This window comes from Patiria miniata, unplaced genomic scaffold, assembly GCF_015706575.1.
Source record: "Patiria miniata isolate m_02_andy unplaced genomic scaffold, ASM1570657v1 HiC_scaffold_27, whole genome shotgun sequence".
NCBI lineage: Eukaryota > Metazoa > Echinodermata > Asteroidea > Valvatida > Asterinidae > Patiria > Patiria miniata.
The window spans coordinates 8962691-8984414 of record NW_024037066.1 but is presented as its reverse complement, the minus strand read 5'-3'; the positions used below and the strand labels follow the sequence as shown (position 1 = coordinate 8984414).

Genomic DNA, 21724 nt, shown 5'->3' with positions numbered 1-21724 from the left:
TTAAAACTGGAACAAGAAGATTTCAGATACATTGTACATGTACATCTAGTGTAAACAGGTTGTTTAAAGCTCTCTGTTATGAACATACCGATTGAGGCCTTCTGGATAATTCACAGTTGGAAAATTTTGTCTGACAATTACAGTATCACTTTGTAAAGTGTGTGCAACTTAACAGGGTGAGGCACTTTCTGTCCATTGCTATCATTTAATTTCAAGTGATGCCTGTCTACGTCAGATCGAGCAACAATGTGAGAATACACATTTATATTACATTATGGCCTGGCCCTGTATTCCATCGAGGATCTTATTGCTCAACAAATTCAATAATCATAGCTTGAGAGAAACAATTGATATTTACCCTCTTTCTTGAGTGCGGAAGAAATCAGTGATTTTCGTGTGAGAAGCCATATCTGTCCTCCACTGTTATGAACAGTAATGAGTAGCACTGATCTTCAGTTGAAGGTCTGCTGCTATTTTTGTTTCGTCGTGCGTCGCACGCTGCCGCGGGCCCTGTCATACATGACTACATGGTCTTGCAAGGCGCCGCTCGATCGCGCTGTCTAGTTGCGCCACCCTTTATTTATTTCATCGTGTGCGCTGCCTCGTCTCAGGTTCTGGTCCCCATGCTGCGCTTCTTAATTTAAGTACGAAGAAGAATATGTCAGACCTGAATTATTCATCTTTATGTGCAACTAATCAGGCTAGCAGGCTACAGTCCGACTATTAATTTTTTTTACTCTCCTTTTTCTTCCCTTTTGAGTCTCTTTCCCTCTTTATATCTTGCTTACTGTTTGGGTTTTTTTTTAAGGAAAAGGTGGCCCCCACTCCCCCCGGATCCGCCCCTGAGTTGTGTACATGTATATATACTTTCCAAATTAAACTGAAAAATAGGCAAAGTTTGAAATGAAGTGTTTGAACACAAATTAATGTTTATGTAGGAATGTTCTTGTTTGCATCTAGTGTAAACACTGTTGTTTAAAGCTCTCTGTTATGAGCATACTGATTGAGGCCTTCTGGATAATTCACAGTTGGAAAATTTTGTCAACAATTTACAAAACAACAGTAAAAATGCTTGTATGAATGCATATTTTTATGTCGAAGGCAACTACCATCCTATAACTTCAAAAGTGCTGAAAAAAATAGAAGACAATCCATATTCAATGACATTCTGGTGTAAACCAAGCTCCTTGGTTAACATAGTTTCTATGTTCTCTAGTTCAAGCTATATACATTGTATCTGTACATGTACGTGACCAGTAGAAGACTTGAAAATAACTCAGACGAGAAATACTGGCACAATTAATGTTTGCAACACCTTCGAATATCCTCAATGTGTACCCACCTTCATGGAATGACCAGAATAAATACTGAACTAGAGTCCATGATTGTCAAAAAGATATTTAAAAATTATATATAGTGATGCATCCATAGATGCCTTTATGCATGTTTGAATTTGTGTGTTTACCATATTTACAGACAATACACTACTGTACGTTTATGCTTCTTGGCAGGCGCGGTTCTACGGGGGGGCTAGGAGGTGTAGCCCCCCCCCCCCCCAAAATTTTTTGTCTAGCCCCCCAAAATAAATTCCGTAAAAAAAAAAAATTGCATTAGCAAAAAGAATGATTGTGATGTACATTCGAACGGTCTCCCCCTAAAGAAGAAATAGCCGTGACAAGGGTGCATTAGTTAATATAGTGTGAATGATTTTAGGATTTTATTGGCGCTCCCCATTGAAAATATGGCATGAGCCCCCCCCCCCCCCACACACACCCCCCCCCCACACCCCCCACCTATTGATTTTCGGAGGACAAAGTGTCTGCAAAAAATAACCGGTCTACATTTCAACACGCCTCCCTGGAAAAAATTCTGGATCCACCGTGCTAGCCCCCCAAAAATATTGGTTCAAGAACCGCACCTGCTTCTTGGGTTACAAATGTATCAACAAAATGTGTAACAGTTCAAGTAAATGAGAATGTTCATGTACATGTATGGTTATTGGTTATCTGGCACAAATACAGGGCTGATACTACATTCTCGGAGGGGCAAGGTGATTTTTGCCGAGCAAAGGGCACTTGTACCAGAAAATCAAATTGCCTATGGGAACATTTCCAAAGGCATCAAGGCAAAGACCAGGGGCATCGAAGGCAATTGCCTTTATTGCCTCCGTGAAGTATCAGGCCTGCAAATACATGTAGAAGCATTTTCATTTTTCAGCAGGTGAATACGGTGACTGCTCTATGTTCCGACACCCCTTTGTTCTTACAACCTAGATTGTGTTACTCCCGGTTAGGTTTAGGGTTAGGGTTAGGAATAGGAATATGTGCAGTCGGAACATAGGGGTGTCGGAACATAGAGGTGTAACTGTGAATACACAGGACTGTATCATAAGTCTGACAAGTCATACCCCTGTATGCAAGTCCAATCGTGTGATGCTGGACTTATGAGCTGTTAGACTTATGGAACATTTCACAAAATGGTTTGTTTGCCCAACAGCAAGAACTTAGTGTTGCCAAAGGTTATATTTGTGACGTGGGCAATGTTAAAAACGTGCTATTAATCTGACATTTACAAAATGTACACAACACTTGTACTTATGTATTCATTAACAATGCCTTATTATTAGCCTGCATGATTTACTACCGAGGAACCATACCCATCCTGGCAAATTCCAACACCATATGGGAAACTGTACATGCACACATTTTTCTGACTGAGTTTCTGGAGGTGTGCCAAGCCAATGTAAAAGACTGACAGTTTAGGGGTACTGCCCATCCAGACAGATTCCAACAAAACATGCTGTTGGGGTTTGATGGGTTGAGTTCTGTTAGACTTAAGAGGCATCTGACCAGGCATTAGATTTATGGACAGAAATAAAAAGGAATTCAATTGTCGGACTTATGAGGTGTCACTCCAATGTGGCGTTGAACCTATATGAAGCATCAAACCTATGCCTCGGACCCAGTACCGGTACATGTAATTAGGCGTCAAACTTGATGGCCCTCTTTTTGGTTAGAGGGTGAGATTTTCAGACTCGTGAGGCATCTGATCAATGAGGTAAATGAATTTATGAGCCGCCCCCCAAAACACATGAGTTTAGTACAAGTACCTGGATGTGGCAAGTTTTCTTGCAATTTAAAGGATGATGAAAACATTCTGTTCGCACAAAGGTTAGGGCATGTACATAAGTAGAACATCATGGGATTGCAGCCAGCCATAATTAATGTATCCTGGCTTAACTACCCCCTGGATCTTGCAAATGATTTCTCATTGAGCACCAAACTTGTGTGTTGCATTTTCTTTTCCTATTAATATGCATGTAATGTTTTAAAGCACCTTCAAGTAAAGGAATGAGTTCCATACATGGCCAACACATGACACCCTGTGCAAAAAACTCTGTGAGACTGATGGTCTGGACAATTCTGTTTTTTACTGAGTAAATGTTTCAAAATTTGTACCAGTATTACATTGTACGTGTATATGTAAAACTTTCCACATTAGATTGTCAAATGGGCCAAGTTCGAAATGAAGTGTTTAAACACAAATATACGTTTATATATATATATATATATAGGAATGTTCTTGTTTGCATCTAGTGTAAACACTGTTGTTTAAAGCTCTCTGTTATGAGCATACTGATTGAGGCCTTCTGGATAATTCACAGTTGGAAAATTTTGTCTGACAATTACAGTATCACTTTGTAAAGTGTGTGCAACTTAACAGGGTGAGGCACTTTCTGTCCATTGCTATCATTTAATTTCAAGTGATGCCTGTCTACGTCAGATCGAGCAACAATGTGAGAATACACATTTATATTACATTATGGCCTGGCCCTGTATTCCATCGAGGATCTTATTGCTCAACAAATTCAATAATCATAGCTTGAGAGAAACAATTGATATTTACCCTCTTTCTTGAGTGCGGAAGAAATCAGTGATTTTCGTGTGAGAAGCCATATCTGTCCTCCACTGTTATGAACAGTAATGAGTAGCACTGATCTTCAGTTGAAGGTCTGCTGCTATTTTTGTTTCGTCGTGCGTCGCACGCTGCCGCGGGCCCTGTCATACATGACTACATGGTCTTGCAAGGCGCCGCTCGATCGCGCTGTCTAGTTGCGCCACCCTTTATTTATTTCATCGTGTGCGCTGCCTCGTCTCAGGTTCTGGTCCCCATGCTGCGCTTCTTAATTTAAGTACGAAGAAGAATATGTCAGACCTGAATTATTCATCTTTATGTGCAACTTATCAGGCTAGCAGGCTACAGTCCGACTATTAATTATTGTTTTACTCTCCTTTTTCTTCCCTTTTGAGTCTCTTTCCCTCTTTATATCTTGCTTACTGTTTGGGTTTTTTTTTTTAAGGAAAAGGTGGCCCCCACTCCCCCCGGATCCGCCCCTGAGTTGTGTACATGTATATATACTTTCCACATTAAATTGAAAAATAGGGCAAGTTTGAAATGAAGTGTTTGAACACAAATTAATGTTTATATAGGAATGTTCTTGTTTGCATCTAGTGTAAACACTGTTGTTTAAAGCTCTCTGTTATGAGCATACTGATTGAGGCCTTCTGGATAATTCACAGTTGGAAAATTTTGTCTGACAATTACAGTATCACTTTGTAAACATGGTAAAGTGTGTGCAACTTAACAGGGTGAGGCACTTTCTGTCCATTGCTAATGTGTCTGAAAAGCAAGATTGAAAACGATAATGGGGAACTCTATTAATTCAGCTGCAACAATTTTACAAAACAACAGCGAAAATGCTTGTATGAATGCATATTTGTATGTCGAAGGCAACTACCATCCTATAACTTCAAAAGTGCTGAAAAAATAGAAGACAATCCATATTCAATGACACTCTGGTATAAACCAAGCTCCTTGGTTTACATAGTTTCTATGTTCTCTAGTTCAAGCTATATACATGGTATCTGTACATGTACGTGACCAGTAGAAGACTTGAAAATAACTCAGACGAGAAATACTGGCACAATTAATGTTTGCAACACCTTCGAATATCCTCAATGTGTACCCACCTTCATGGAATGACCAGAATAAATACTGAACTAGAGTCCATGATTGTCAAAAAGATATTTAAAAATTATATATAGTGACGCATCCATAGATGCCTTTATGCATGTTTGAATTTGTGTGTTTACCATATTTACAGACAATACACTACTGTACGTTTATGCTTCTTGGGTGACAAATGTCATGAATGTATGAACAAAATGTGTAACAGTTCAAGTAAATGAGAATGTTCATGTACATGTATGGTTATTGGTTATCTGGCACAAATACAGGGCTGATACTACATTCTCGGAGGGGCAAGGTGATTTTTGCCGAGCAAAGGGCACTTGTACCAGAAAATCAAATTGCCTATGGGAACATACGTTTATATATATATATATATATAGGAATGTTCTTGTTTGCATCTAGTGTAAACACTGTTGTTTAAAGCTCTCTGTTATGAGCATACTGATTGAGGCCTTCTGGATAATTCACAGTTGGAAAATTTTGTCTGACAATTACAGTATCACTTTGTAAACATGGTAAAGTGTGTGCAACTTAACAGGGTGAGGCACTTTCTGTCCATTACTAATGTGTCTGAAAAGCAAGATTGAAAACGATAATGGGGAACTCTATTTATTCAGCTGCAACAATTTTACAAAACAACAGCGAAAATGCTTGTATGAATGCAGAATTGTATGTCAAAGACAACTTCCATCCTATAACTTCAAAAATCCTGAAAAAAATAGAAAACAATCCAGATTCAATGACATTCTGTTATAACTCAAGCTTCTCGATAAGCATAGTTTCTACATGTATGTTCTCTAGTTCAAGCTCTATACGTGACCAATAGAAAACTGGAAAATACTGGCACAATGTTTGCAACACCTACATTTGTAATATCCTCAATGTGTAACCACCTTCATGGAATGAACTGGAGTCCATGATTGTCAACTAGATAATTCAATATGATGGATTTAATAAAGGGATCTGGTTCTTTTGCATAATTGCATGTATCTTAAATCTGAAACAACTGAGGATGACGCATCCATAGATGCCTTCATGCATGTTTGAATTTGTGTGTTTACCATTACAAACAATACACTACTGCAAATTTATGCTTCTTTGGTTATAAAAATATATTTGTAACAGTTCAAGTAAATGTGAATGTTCATGCATGGTTATTGGTTATCTGGCACAAATAAAAGTACCTGTATTTTCTTTTTTTCAGCAGGTGAAAACACATACACGTCATACCCCTGTACATGCAGTTTCATTTTTATAACTGACTGAAATGTTCCTTCTACCGTAATGTGCATGAATACATGTACAACTTCAATGTCCATCCATAGATAGACCTTTCGATTGCACCACACAACTGTGCCACCCCAATCGTATCAGTTATGGTCACTCTAAAGGGACGACACACATCGCAAATTTCTTTGCAAATTAATGTCTCCATGCACCATTGTCCAAGGAGGATTAGGCCTACTGTACCGGCATCTAGTGTCTGTATGGGCAATTTAATAAATAATCTACATATTTCACTGAAAGCACCACAAGACCCTTAAAATATTTGTCACCATATTGTTGTCTTTTTCTAAAGAAAAAAAATAACTGTCACTTTACTGCATTCTTTTTCCACAAGCTAAATAATAAACCGTCACAATATTGTTCATGTTGTACAGCTACATGTCATACATGTAACTGTCACTATATTGTGGTGTTTTTCAAAACCAAATAAAAACTGTCACCATATTGTAAGGTTTTTCAAAACCAAATAATAACTGTCACCGTATTGCGGTGTATTTCAAAACCAAATAATAACTGTCACCATATTGTGGTGTATTTCAAAACCAAATAATAACTGTCACCATATTGTGGTGTTTTTCAAAACCAAATAATAACTGTCGCCATATTGTAAGGTTTTTCAAAACCAAATAAAAACTGTCACCACATTGTGGTGTATTTCAAAACCAAATTATAACTGTCACCATATTTTGGAGTTTTTCAAAACCAAATAATAACTGTTGCCATATTGTCAAGTTTTTCAAAACCAAATAATAACTGTCACCATATTGTGGTGTTTTTCAAAACCAAATAGTAACTATCACCAAAAAGTGGTGCTTTTCAAAACCAAATAATCACCATATTTTAGTATTTTCAAACCCAAAATTACCATATCGTGGTGTTTTCAAAACCAAACTGGCATGCCAACTTCCTCAAACATAACAACTCACCATACGAGTGCAATAAACTTTCCCCTGCAGGCGCCAAGATGTGACAACATGAATCTTGAATTGGGCCTCGAACAGGATGTTGAATCCTGCCTCTACTTCAGAGGTAGTCCGAGTAACTTGCACTCTACGGATCGCTTTTTAACATTTGGACATGGTCGGGCAGGTAGAGTCCAAGATCGATGGCCCTATTGCCGTTAGCCCCACTAGTGTGGCCGCGGTATACTGTTCAGCGCAGCATACCGCGGCCATGGCTATATTGCGGTTACTACTCTTTTTTTACGATTTTCACTCGAACCCCCAATCAAAATCGTCAGATTTCACCCCCAAAAAGGTCACCTTGTGCGCCCCTGTAGGCTTCAGTGGGAAGTGAAAATACAAATGGTGGTTAGGTTTACATACCTTTGGGAAGAAAAGAGAAATTTCACCTTTTAATTCGGGAAACATCCTTGTCAGTGTCACATGGACTACTTCAGAGGTTGTCATGAGTCAGGGGAGCCCCAGTCCTTTTCTTTTTTTATTCCTCCATTGCAATGACTGCCAGTGATCTTGATCTCAATTGCAACATTGAGTTACAATGACTGATATGAACCCGGGGCATGAGGGGCAACACAGGGGTTAACCTCAGATGCACGTCATGTTGACAATGCACACGCGCATATACGTGTAGATCCGTTCACCTGAGCTGCCTGGTCAATCAGTCATGCTTGACTTGACATGCATGGACCATGCATGGACCAGGTCTCATCCTCAGCCGCATAGCACTTTAGCAGAACTGGATACATCTACTATCTAGAACTGGAGTATTGACGTTGACGTAGGCACGGAGGCAGGATACAACACACTTTAACAACACACTTTTCAGGTCCCTGACTTTCTAATCCTCCTTGTATTTGTAAAATCTCAAGAAATCTGTAACCGGAAACAACCCTAGGCGCCCATAAACGTAAAATTCACATCCAACAATTTACTTTGGAACAGCGCCCTCTATTGCCAGATTATGTCGCCAAATTGTCCAATTTTCATGAAGTGATCAATAATGTGTCAATTAGGCAACACATAATAATGTCGCCCAATTGCAGCACTAAGCAAAAAAAAATTAATAGGGCGACAGCATGAAAAGTTATGTTCTACATCAAAGTGCATTCTCATAAAATTAAATATTTCATGAGTTTGTAATTCTAAAAGCTTTATTAATTTTACAAAAACATGTCTAAAAAGCAAGTATATTTAAAGATATCGAAATGTCACCGTATTGCATCAGTTTTTACACTGTCGCCCTATTGCAGCAGTCATCATTATTATTATTATTATTATTATTATAGTAATAATTATTATTATTATATTAGGGAGACACCTTATCGTAATTTCTTTGATAATAAGGAAACACCGGTCATTAGGGAGACACATAACTGTCTCCCTAATGTTAGAACCCCCCTTTAGAGGCAACATTTTAAAGTCGCAAGTAGGTTATATTTGTTGCTCGTGGTCCAATTAGTAAAAATACCGAAATTTATTATTAATCATTTCTGGTAATGAAACCAAGGATTCCTCAAAAGCGCCCTAGGCAATGTAGCTCGCAAGCCTGAAGAAACCTGTTGAGAGAAGACAATAAAAAGAAGTTACAGTTTTAGAGGTGGGAGGAAAAGCCCAGAAGAATATTCTGGGGAAAACCAACGGAATCAGGCAGGGACTGAAAACTCAATCCACATATTGGCCCAGGCGGGATTCGAACCGGGGTCACAGCGGTGGAAGGTGAAGAAAGTACCGCTATGCCAACCTGAATTCAGGTACTCACTTAGTAAAGATTCAGAAATTGTCAGTACAAATTATTAAGAAGAACTGAACTAAGTATAAGAGTAATGATACGTGAATGTGGCTCACTGACTGGCTTTCATGTAAACCAGACGAAGCGAGCCCAGTGAAGCTAGTAAATTTATTCAGTCGAGTCAGAAATGGCTGATCACCGGAAGTCTTTTCATGCATCTCTTTTTTGACATAACGGGGTAATCCTTTAAAGGGAAAATACAACATTTGCAAACATCAAAAAATAAAACTACCAATTCATTTTGAAATACCTTGCTGGACTGTTAGTGAATGACAGTGTAAAGCATCCTGTAAAATCATGGCACCTGGTATACTGTCATTTTCAAGAAAAGTGGTATTTTTGTATCAATTTCCAACGCTGGTCGGCCGACCATGTTTCTTCTTATGTGGAGTCAGGGAACCAGACTACAGGAAAATGATTGTTTTTCTTGGTTTTTATAGCATTTTCGAACCCAAAACCTCAAAAAAGTCAGTGTAACTATATTTGCTATATATTTCCAACCCCCCCCCCCCAATTCCATCCATTTCTGAAAATTACAGCAAAAGCAAATGATGTATATTCCCTTTAATAATGCGTATTTATAAAGTGCACATATCCACCGTTATTGGTGCTCAAGGCACTACATCATTATTTACCTGCTCATTGGAACAATGAAACATTCCAAATACCATCTCAGCTTCTAGGAGAGTATGCAACTCGATGCTGCAAAGCAGCTAAAATCAACCACAATAACCATCTCTGCCCTCACAGGTTCTCATTAATTTATTCCTAGGTGGAAAGAAGCAATGAGTGACAAAGTGTCTAGCCCAAGGTTACACGCGCCATAGCCGCAGGCTGGACTCGAACCCAGAACCTACAGAATTACCCGCAGACCACGAAGTCAATGCTCCAGAACACGAGGCCACGGCAAGCCTATTTTAAACTCTCGGGCCAAGGTGAGAATTAAGGAAGTCTAATTCACAAGTGGCCCTTGGGGAGTCAGTCAGTCGGTCAGTCGGGCAGCCAGCCAGTCAGTCGGGGAGTCGGGTAGTCAGTCGGGGAGTCGGGCAGCCAGCCAGTCAGTCGGGGAGTCGAGTAGTCAGTCGGGGAGTCGGGCAGCCAGCCAGTCAGTCGGGGAGTCAGTCGGGGAGTCAGGCAGCCAGCCAGTCAGTCGGGGAGTCGGGGAGTCAGTCGGTCAGTCGGGGAGCCAGCCAGTCAGTCGGGGAGTCAGTCGGGGAGTCGGGCAGCCAGCCAGTCAGTCGGGGAGTCGGGGAGTCAGTCGGTCAGTCGGGGAGCCAGCCAGTCAGTCGGGGAGTCGGGGAGTCAGTCGGTCAGTCGGGGAGCCAGCCAGTCAGTCGGGGAGTCAGTCGGGGAGTCGGGTTGCCAGCCAGTCAGTCGGGGAGTCGGGGAGTCAGTCGGTCAGTCGAGGAGCCAGCCAGTCAGTCGGGGAGTCAGTTGGGGAGTCGGGCAGCCAGCCAGTCAGTCGGGGAGTCGGGTAGTCAGTCGGTCAGTCGGGCAGCCAGCCAGTCAGTCGGGGAGTCGGGTAGTCAGTCGGGGAGTCGGGCAGCCAGCCAGTCAGTCGGGGAGTCGGGTAGTCAGTCGGGGAGTCGGGCAGCCAGCCAGTCAGTCGGGGAGTCGGGTAGTCAGTCGGGGAGTCGGGCAGCCAGCCAGTCAGTCGGGGAGTCAGTCGGGGAGTCGGGCAGCCAGCCAGTCAGTAAGGGAGTCGGGGAGTCAGTCGGTCAGTCGGGGAGCCAGCCAGTCAGTCGGGGAGTCAGTCGGGGAGTCGGGCAGCCAGCCAGTCAGTCGGGGAGTCGGGTAGTCAGTCGGGGAGTCGGGTAGTCAGTCGGGGAGTCGGGCAGCCAGCCAGTCAGTCGGGGAGTCGGGTAGTCAGTCGGGGAGTCGGGCAGCCAGCCAGTCAGTCGGGGAGTCAGTCGGGGAGTCGGGCAGCCAGCCAATCAGTCGGGGAGTCGGGGAGTCAGTCGGTCAGTCGGGGAGCCAGCCAGTCAGTCGGGGAGTCAGTCGGGGAGTCGGGCAGCCGGGGAGTCAGTCGGGGAGTCAGTCAGTCAGTCAGGTACAAAGAGGACTATAGGCTGGCCCTCTGTGATCAGCAAAAAGCAGAATTGACCACAGCAAAAAGCAAATTTCTGGCAATTTTGTGTGTGTGCACAGCTAACAACCTAAGCATGCCATTACATCTTGCTAATGAATATGGATAGAACATTAACATAACAAAGAGGTCTCGTGACATCGTTTAATACAACAACTGGGAATGGGGGCGTATAATTGGGACATTGACATAAACGTGCATAATCCGAGGACTTCATTTTAAAGCCTTCATTTCATGGCCATTTTTTCAATCTTAAACTAAATGCGTGCTGTACCCATTGAGTGGCGAATTATCCACAATGATTGCAGTAGTACTCTGGAATTGATTGTATGTCGACGATTTTGTCCACTGCAGCAAAAGACTATCGATCATATAAAGTGTTTTTTCCTTAACATGCTGTTTTCAGTCTACCCCACGCAGGGCGGCGAATGGATTACATGCCTCCGGCTATTTGTGCGAAACACAACATATTTCAAAATCGGCTCGCATTATAAAAATGTGAACACTAGGCCTGTCGACTGTATAAGGAGATCGGACTAGACATAGTACAGTCATGTTCTACTCTGGCTTCATCAGTTTTGCGCTTGATCCACCAAAGCAATTCCTGGAGGGTACTTTACTTTCCAATGGATAAACCTGCAAGCCAGCAAACTGAACGGACGTGCAGATACGAGTCTCTTCAGCGGCGGTGTATCCGGTTTTTATGGACTGATTCCAGTAGTTATTTTTTTGTTCACCACTACGGTTCTTTGTTGACACTCGACGATACCATTTACACTCAAAAGTACGCAAGGTTGGCATGCAGCAACAAGTAGGATCGAAAAATTAGTCATGGTCCCGCGCACACAGATCGCACGCGATGCCGTTTCAATTAATTCCCACACGGTGTCATCTACCATTCTTGCGCCGAGTTCATTTGGTACCAGGCTAAATACAGATGAACCAGAAGCTTGGAGTTTTGTGAAAACATCACACCTATTGAACAAGAGCAGATGCAAGGTAGGTTACGAATCATACACTGGTTAGCCAGTGCTCGTATTTGCTCAACGGCGTCAGCTATATGATGTTTCCCGCTAAGCAAACTTCATCAAAGTTTCAAACTGTGTGAAGATTTCAAAAATGTGATCGTCTTGTGATATAGGCTAAGTAGATGAAATCAAAAGAAACAGTACTAAGTAATGTGTCCAATCCATCTCATCTTAACAGTAAAGCATCGGGATGGGGATATTTGTACCAATAGCATTTTACTTTGCAGAAAATATCAGCACTTCTCGTTTTTTAACTGCCGTAAACTTGTTGTTTATGTGCCACACCGTTCGGCCACATTATCAGATCAAGTAGAAGCGAAAAGACACTCCTCGGTGAATTTAGCTGCAACAAACACCTGATATGTCACTGAAAAAATGTGTTATAATATTAAATGTCGCTAAGGCGTAGTTTGCAATGGGTCAAGTCGAGTTCTTTGCTTGGACGGTGAACCAAGATAAAAAACCCAAACATTTCTATCGGCAAAACCTTCTCATTCGCTGGACCAACACTAGACTGGAACACTACTAAATGCTATCACGTATTTGCCGCACGATTATTATAACGCACGTGTACGGATTTTGAATTAAATCAAGTGGACGGTTTGAACTGAGAGTTTTTTTCTGACATGCTCAACAGTTTTTTCATCCAATATTTCGAAAGGTTTCCGGAGGGGGGGGGGGAATTGTGCGTGTAAGTCCAAGATTAAATTCTTCTTAATATCGCAGACCACTCCTATTTGTAATAATCGATTCCATTAATCTCCGTTCGTACAATTGTCACTGGAAGACCTTCGGAGTCTCTATCAAAATATACAATAAAAGTCATCCCGCGTTGCTTCCGCTCATCAAGACAATTAATTTCCTGGTAGATCCAAGTAGTTCGTTGAGAAAAAACGAGAGGAGTTTTGTCCATCAATTCGAGTAAATTTGAGTGAATTTCGTGAGGATCGTAATGTTAGTACAAAGAGTGCGTCATTGCCGGTAGCCAAATGGACTTATAAAAAGATCGAAACGCGAGTGTTCTTTGCACATTCAACAGAATGTCCTACGCTTATTCGTTTTCGGAATTGTTCACATCTATTCCTATCAAATTCAGAAGCTACAATAAATGCTTCGCTTACGCTCTTTTCTTCCCTATAAAACACTGTCATTGGGCTGATATCTTCAGGGAGACTGAACTCCATGCATTTACCATAAGCTTCAATTCACTGCTTTTATTAACTGTTTCACTGATTCCCATTTCGCTTTTCAGCCACTGGATTTCGGCAGCGTTTTGTTGTGTACTCTCAGTGTGAATTTTGAAGGAGTTTATCAATCATCATTTTTACCACTTCGTTTTGATTGGACCTGCAACGTTTCAGCTTGGAAAAAAACTACACGTCACAGTTTGACTAGCTCTATACATTGGAAACAACTAATGACAACGGAACATTCTCGATGGATACTGAGATGACTGAATACATGGTAACTAAGTTAACGTCTGTTTGGTTCAAAGACAACAATCCATTACCTGACATCACCATGGAACCTGATAACCAATCTCTGTACAACATCTCTGAAATTAATGGTAGTGACTACCTTCTCGACACCACTATCTGGTTTGATTTAAGCACCGAGGAGCCAACACACTTTCCACTTCCAGGCAGAGCTTCCCTGATTGAATTCATCATACGCTTGGTAATTCTGATTATCACCCTCTTCGGCAACGCTTTAGTGTTGTACGCCTACGCCACAACGAACAATCTTCGTACATACTCCAACTATTACATCGTGGGTTTGGCGGTGGCTGATTTCTTCGCCGGGGGCGTCCTACCAATTATAACCCTCTACCACTCTTTTCTTGGTTACTGGCCCTTCACCGAGGTCGCCTGCACCTGCATGACCTTCATCTATCACGTTTTCTTCCAGGCCACTTTCTTGATGACGGTGGTGATTTGCTACGATAGGTTTAGGGCTCTCAAAATGCCCCTCAAGCACTTGAAGGATAAGACAATGCGACACGCGTGTTTCCTGATATCCCTTGCCTACATCATCCCGGTACTACTCTGGACGCCTGTTATTGTGGTGTTCCCGTACGCCGGGCTGGCCACCCGGATACGTCCCCCGCTGTGCACCGGTCCCTACGCGCTCCACCCTCCCCTACTAGTCTTCACAATCGTGGTCCTATCCTGGATCCCGATGCTGGTGACCTCTGTCCTCTACGCTTTCGTTTATAGTACCATCATTCGTAAAGGGGTAAACAAGAAGCGAGGCATCGGTGAGGGGGCTGGCTCCAACTATAAATCCGAGAATCGGTCTTCATCGCGGGCAGCGACCGACGAAACACCTGGCTTGAGCACCTATCACCTGGCATCTCACTCACAGACAACCTTTGATACCGAGCCAGGTTCATCCAACGATCTAGTCTTCAGCGTCTCTGCTGGACTCTCCAAGGGCTTGACCAACTTGGCCTTCGAGCAAACCGTAGATGATAATGATGGAGACAACACCAAGGATTATCCAGAAACAACCATCCGCCACATTTCTCAGCAGACGGCAATACCGTCGTCGAAACGATCAGTGAAACACCCCGATGAAACGTCGACGAAACGCCATGTCGGCCTGGGCGCATCAAAGCGTAAGACACGAGCCTCCACCATAGGTTCCAAGCGGGAGAGTCGGTTGGCCAGTCTCCGTGCAACGCGCACCTTGACGTACATCATGCTCGCCATGGTTGTAACGGCACTACCGTGGTCCATCTTCGCGTTGTGGGCCGCCATTGATCCCTTCACTGTGCCTCTCAGGGGCCGTGCATTCCCAGTAAGTGATTTTAATTTGGGATTTGTCCCTTTATCGACTTAACTTTCACCAAGTATTGTAGTCGAGTCAGAAGTTGACTACAAGTTCGGTCACAAGTCAAAATAGTAACAATCACAAGTAACATTTTGACGTCTCTTTATTAGACGTCAACTTGCCACCATTATTCCGACGATGGCAATCGGTATTTTGACGTCGGCGCCGGCCTGCCAACGTTGTGCCGACGTAGATGAGAGGTATTCATTTGGACGTCGGCCTTCCTACCTTTATATACCGACGTTGACGATCGGTATGCACTTTAACGTCGGCCTTTCAATGTTGTACAGACGTTGGAATTCAGTCTTTATATTGGAGGTGAACCTGCCAAAATTATGCCGACGTTGACGATCGGTATATACAGGGTGTCTCAAAAAGGTACACCCATTTTTAAATGTAGATTATAACAAATCCACTCAATATTAGATTATATACTAGATTACAACAAATCCACTCAATATTCGGCATCAACGTTGTACAGACGTTGGAATTCAGTATCTATATTGGAGGTGAACCTGCCAACATTATGCCGACATTGACGATCAGTATATACAGGGTGCCTCAAAAAAAGTACACCCATTTTTAAATGTAGATTATAACAAAGCCACTCAATATTTCAGAAAAAGTCATATATCTTGAAAAAAGGTAAGTATGTCCTCTTTTAAATGGTATCAAGTTCATGACATCATTGCTACGGATGACTGAGCAATAATGGCTTGAGTCTACGACATGCATGATGGCGAATGGATTACATGGCCCCGGTCACCAGTGGTTCTTGGTCGTATTTGCTCAACGGCGTCAGCCACGATGTTTTTTCCCGGAAGTCTAACTTCATAAAGTTTTCAAACTGTATGCAGAATTCAAAAGTTCAATGATCTTGCGATAAGTACATAACGTCAAAAGGACTTAGTAATGTACATCTCACCTTAACTGTGAATCATTGGGATGGGGATATTATTTTTCACCTAGTATTTACTTTGCAAAACAATGTCAGCCCATGTTCAACTCTGTTCATGTTGATTATTTGCCACACACCTCTTCGTTCGGCAACATTATCAGATCAAGTTTTCATTTCGCGCAAAGTTTCCCCAGAAACCGTTTAATAAACGGAATGAAGTAATCTGAGACGAAAAGCAAATTTCTAAAAAAAACCGGGAGACTTGATCATTATTATTATGGCGCACAAATTGTACCCTTCGCAACACGAGAACCGTGTGGCAAAGCCACTCGACGACTTTAAAGTATGAGATATTTATGCCGTGTGTTTTCTCATTCCAGTTGTTAAAACAATAACATTAAAGAACCTGGCCTAACGATGTCGCACATCACGGTTCTTATCAAACCGGCTTCTGTGAAACAACATTAGACAAATCGAAGTCTTCATCAAACGTTGAAATTTAACTGCAATAAACTTTCACAGGATTTAATTTTTTAAATTGATACGATGGCAAAAAGCATATTTTTGATACTTAGACTTATCCCGAGTCAGATCCAAAAGGTGGACGTACAACCAGGATTAAAAAACACTTTTGTACCGGAAAATCATCCGCAATCGCTGTACCAGAACGGATTGACCTGAGAGTTTTAAGTGATATGTCTCAAATTTTTTCCAACCAATAATTCGAAAATTTTCCTCTCCAGGGTAATGGGTGCGTGTAAGTCCAAGGTTAATTCCTTCTAAACGTCTTCCAACCATTCCAATTTGTATTAGTCGATTCTATTAATCTCCCATTTGTTAATTTTCACGGGAAGACCTTTAGAGCCCCTATCAAAACATCAAAAAACTATCCCCACGCTAAAGTCAAAACGCATATATGCAAGAAATTTTATTTCCCAGGAGACCGTGGAACAAGAACCACAGGAGTTATGTCCATCAATTTGAGTGAATTTGAGAGAATTTTGTAAGGATCGTAGTTTCAGTACAAGCAATGCGTCATTGCCGGTAGCCAAATGGACTTATAAGAAGCCCAACACTGGTCAGCGATGTCAGAATTCTGGACGAAAGCTCGGACTGCTCTACACACCTTCTGATCACAAGTCAGATACGCGAGTGCTCTCTGCACATTCAACGAAATTGTCTCCGCTTCTTCGTGTTCAGAATTATTCACATTCATTCCTATCGAACTCAGAAACTTAAGTCAATGTTCCGTTTACGCTCTTCTCCGCCCTAAAAAGCAATCATTGAGCCCATATCTTCAGGGAGACTTGTGTAAAGTCCATGCATTTGTCGTAAGCCTAAATTTAATGTTTTAATTGACTGTTTCACTGATTCACACTTCGCTTTTCAGCCACTGGATTTCCGAGGCGTTTAGTCCTGGAATGTCGGTGTGAATTTGGAGGAGTTTTTTCAAGTAAGTATAAAACACTTGCGCGATTCATTTGACTCGACAAGATTCATCATAGCAAAACTACACTTCACAACATTCTCGATGGCCAATGAGATGACTGAATACGTGGTAACAGAGTTTACATTTGAAGACAACAGTCTATTACCTGACATCACCATGGATCCTGATTACCAATCTTTGTACAACATTTCTGATATTAATGGTAGTGATTACCTTCTCAACACCACTTTTGGGTTTGATTTAAGCACCGAGGAGCCAATACCCATTCCACTCCCAGGCAGAGCTCCCCTGATTGAAATCATCATACGCTCGGTCATTGTGATTATCACCCTCTTCGGCAACACTTTAGTGCTTTACGCCTACGCCACAACGAAAAATCTTCGTACATACACCAACTATTACATCGTGGGTTTGGCGGTGGCTGATTTCTTCGCTGGGGGCGTCCTGTCAATTATACTCCTCTACCAATCTTCTCTTGGTTACTGGCCCTTCACCGAGGTTGCCTGCACCTGCATGATCTTCATCAATCACGTTTTCCTCCAGGCCACTTTCTTGATGACGGTGGCGATTTGCTACGATAGGTTCAAAGCTCTCAACATGCCCCTCAAACACTTGAAGGATAAGACCATGCGACACGCGTGTTTCCTGATATCCCTTGCCTACATCATCCCGGTACTGCTCTGGACGCCGGTCATTGTGGTGTTCCCGTACGTCGGGTTGGCCACACGGATTCGTCCCCCACTGTGCACCGCTCCCTATGCGCTCCATCCTTCCCTACTCATCTTCGCAATCCTAGTCCTGTCCTGGATCCCGATGTTGGTGACCTCTGTCCTGTATGTCTTCGTTTATAGTGCCGTCATTCGCAAAGGGGTCAACAAGAAGCGAGGCATCGGCGAGGAGGCCAGCTCCAACAATAAATCCGAGAATCCGCCTGCATCGCGAGCAGCGACCAAAGAAAAACCTGGCTTGAGCAGTCCCACCGATCGGTGCGACCGGGCATCCCACTCACAGACTGCCCTTGATATCGAGCCAGGTTCATCCAAGGATCAAGTCTTCAGCGTCTCTGCTGGAATCTCTATGGGATTGACCAACTTGGCCTTCGAGCAAACCGGAGATGATAATGATGAAGACAACACCAAGAATCATCCAGAAACCACCATCCGCCACATTTCGGCAGTACAGTCGACGAAACGTCCAGCGAAAAAAGCGGGTGAAACGTCGACGAAACGCCATGTCGGCCTAGGCGCATTGCAGCGTAAAACACGAGCCTCCACCATGGGTTCCAAGCGGGAGAGTCGGTTGGCCAGTCTCCGTGCAACGCGCACTTTGACGTACATCATGTTCACTATGGTTGTGACGGCACTACCGTGGTCCATCTTCACGCTCTGGGCCGCCGTTGATCCCTCCACTGTGCCTCTCAGGGGCCGTGCATTTCCAGTAAGTGATTTTAATTTGGAATTTTGTCCTTTTATCGACTTAAATGTTAGTGTAGTGTTGTTTTGTAGTCAAGTTTATCAGAAGTTCACAAGAAGTAAAAGCACAAGTACTTTCACAAGTCCAGTCGCAAGTGAAATTGGATGAACAATAACAAAGTAGTGCCTTCGTCACAGTTCATTTGGATAGCCTGCGACTTGACCTGGGACTGGATGACTTGTGATAGTATTGTTGGACTTGTAATGACTTGTGATGAACTTGACTACACTGCTTTCACGGACGTAAGCTTGCTTCGGGTAGGACTCGAACCCAGGACCACCTGCTTTCGTGCAAACGTCTTAACCATTCCCTGTATCGGCTGTCTGATTCCAATCCGATTTTGGTCGTGGGTCGTGCTTTCCGTGCTTTCAGAAACTTGTTCGTGTCCTACCCTGCAAGCTTGTGTTTCTTTCCAATAGGTTGTTGAACAGTACGGTACTGAGTATTGGTAGGGCCTAAACAGTGATTGCAAAGTTGTTTCAGTGGAAGGCAAAACTGGTAAATACAAAAATGTCATCACCCAAACGAGAATTCTATCCAAAGTCACAAAATAAGAATAGCAGCTGTAAAGCTTAAACCCACAACCATCCTACCCTGCAAGCTTGTGTTTCTTTCTAATAAGTTGTTAAACAGTACGGTGCCGAGTATTGGTAGGGCCTATACAGTGATTGCAAAGTTACGTCGGTGGAAGGCAAAACTGGTAAATACAAAAATTCCACATTCTTTACTCTATTACAAGCAACGTTTGGGTCTGATTTCATCGACTTTCTCAGATATACAAGATTTAATTCCTGTTTAAGAGCTGTTATGTGGGCGCAGCCTACTGAGGTAGAGTGCCCTGAACTCGTGGTCTGGAGAATCGAACCCAAGATCTGTGGGTAATTCTGCAGGTTGTAAGTTGAGTCAAGCCTGTGGGTTGTAGTGCGTGTGTCCTTTTGGTAAGAAACATTTTCGCTATCAAATTGCTTCTCCCCACCACGGAAAAAATAGGTACCTATGGCTGTTAAGGGAGGAAATGGTTACTGCCCAGATGATACATTGGCCCGACGTCGGGTAATGTCTACTTTTTTTTTATTTTGCCGACGTTGGTGATCGGTATGAAAACTGACGTCGGCCCACTAACGTTGTACTGAGGTTGGTAACAATCTGTTTATTCGACATCGGCCTGACAACGTTATGCCGACGTTGTCGATCGGCCTGCATTTTCACGTCGGCCTGCCAACGTTGAACTGACGTTGGTATTAGTTTCTATATTAGACGTCAACGTTCCAACATTATTCATATGATGGCAATCGGTAAGTATGTTGACGTCGGCCTGCTAACGTTGTGCCGACGTAGGTGAGCAGTATACATTTAATTAACGTCGGCCTGCCTACGTTGTGCCGACGTTGGCAATGGATGTGCATTTTGACGTTTGTTTGCCAACATTGAATCGACGTTACTAAATCGTCTGTATATTCGACGCTTAGAGTTTAGTGAAGACATCATACCTTTATTCAACAAGAGAACATGCAAGGTAGGTTACGAATCTTACACCCGTCAACCAGTGGTCCTTAATTGATCGTATTTGCTCAAGGGCGTCTTTTTCGCCAGTCTAACTTCCTAAAAGTATCAAACTGTATGAAGATTTCTTAAGTTTAATAATCTTGCGATAAAATTATATTTGCCACACACTTCGTGGTTCAACCACATAATCAGATCAAGTTTTCTCTTCGCACGCAAACGTTTCTTTAGAAGGCGTATGATAAACTGAATGAAGCCAGCTGAGACGAGTTGAGCATTGTTATTAAAGCGCGCAAATTGTATCCTTGAGTAAACGGGAAGCGTTTGTGCCACAGTCACTTGAGGACTTTACAGGAAGAAACCTGTGCAGTATTTTTCCCGTTCCAGTTGTTAAAACAATTACATAAAGGAACCTGAATGACCTAACGATGTCGCACAACGTACTAATTGAATCAGCCTCTTTGAGAAAGAATAGACAAAGCGAAGTCTGCAGTAACGGAGAATTTAGCTGCCATAAACTCTCACTTGATATTGTTTTGTATATTATGTGCCCAAGCGCGCGCCTTTACTATCGTGTACGGATTTCGACTAGAGTCAAGTGTATGGTTTGAACTGAGAGTTTTTCTGACATGCTAAATACTTTTTGCATCAATGTCAAAAATTTCCCTCCTCTCCAGGGAAAAATGTGTGTGTGTAAGTTCAAGGTCAATTCCTCCTAAACGTGTTAGACCATTCCGATTTGTATTAACCGATTCCATTAATCTCCAGTTTGTTTAATTTTCACTGGAAGACCTTCAGCGTCTCTATCAAAACATTAAAAAAATCATCCCCGCACTTGCATCCGAATGCACATTAACAAGAAAATTAGTTTCCCTGTAGACCGTGGGGCAAGGCTCATAGGAGTTTATCCATCCATTTGAGAATATTTGAGTAAATTTTGTGAGGACCGTTGTGGTAACACAAACAGTGCGTCATTGCCGGTAGCCAAATGGACTTATAAAAAGCCCAACACTGGTCAGCGATGTCAGAATTCTGGACGAAAGCTCGGACTGCTCCACACACCATCAAATCACAGGATACAATTCTCGGCAGATTCAACTGATTTCCTCCGCTTCTCAGTTTTCAGAATTCTTCACATCCATTCCTATCGTACTCAGAAGTGCTTCGTTTACGCTGTTCTCTGCCCTAAAACGCACTCATTGTGCTGATGTCTTGAGGGAGACTGAACTCAATCAAGTTGCCATCAGCCCCAATTCAATGTTTCTATTGACTAAGTTACTGATTTCAAATTATCTTTTCAGCCACTGGATTAGCTCGGCAGAGTTTAGTCCTGCAATATTCATGTGAATTTGAAGGATCAACCGTGTTTATAGGTCGGTCAAGGG

General features: G+C 42.5%; 1 protein-coding gene across 1 annotated transcript; it reads left to right on the top strand.

The window, feature by feature from the left end:
- The first annotated feature begins 17444 nt into the window (after window positions 1-17444).
- On the top strand, window positions 17445-21652 carry LOC119734596 (muscarinic acetylcholine receptor M5-like). Its single transcript, XM_038208131.1, has 2 exons — window positions 17445-18800; window positions 21641-21652. Exons 1-2 carry the CDS (start codon window positions 17445-17447, stop codon window positions 21650-21652), a joined length of 1368 nt encoding a protein of 455 aa, XP_038064059.1.
- Window positions 21653-21724: the final 72 nt, after the last annotated feature.

Coding starts and splice junctions, on each gene's coding strand:
- LOC119734596 (XM_038208131.1), top strand. CDS start 17,445: ATGGCCAATGAGATGACTGAATACGTGGTAACAGAGTTTACATTTGAA.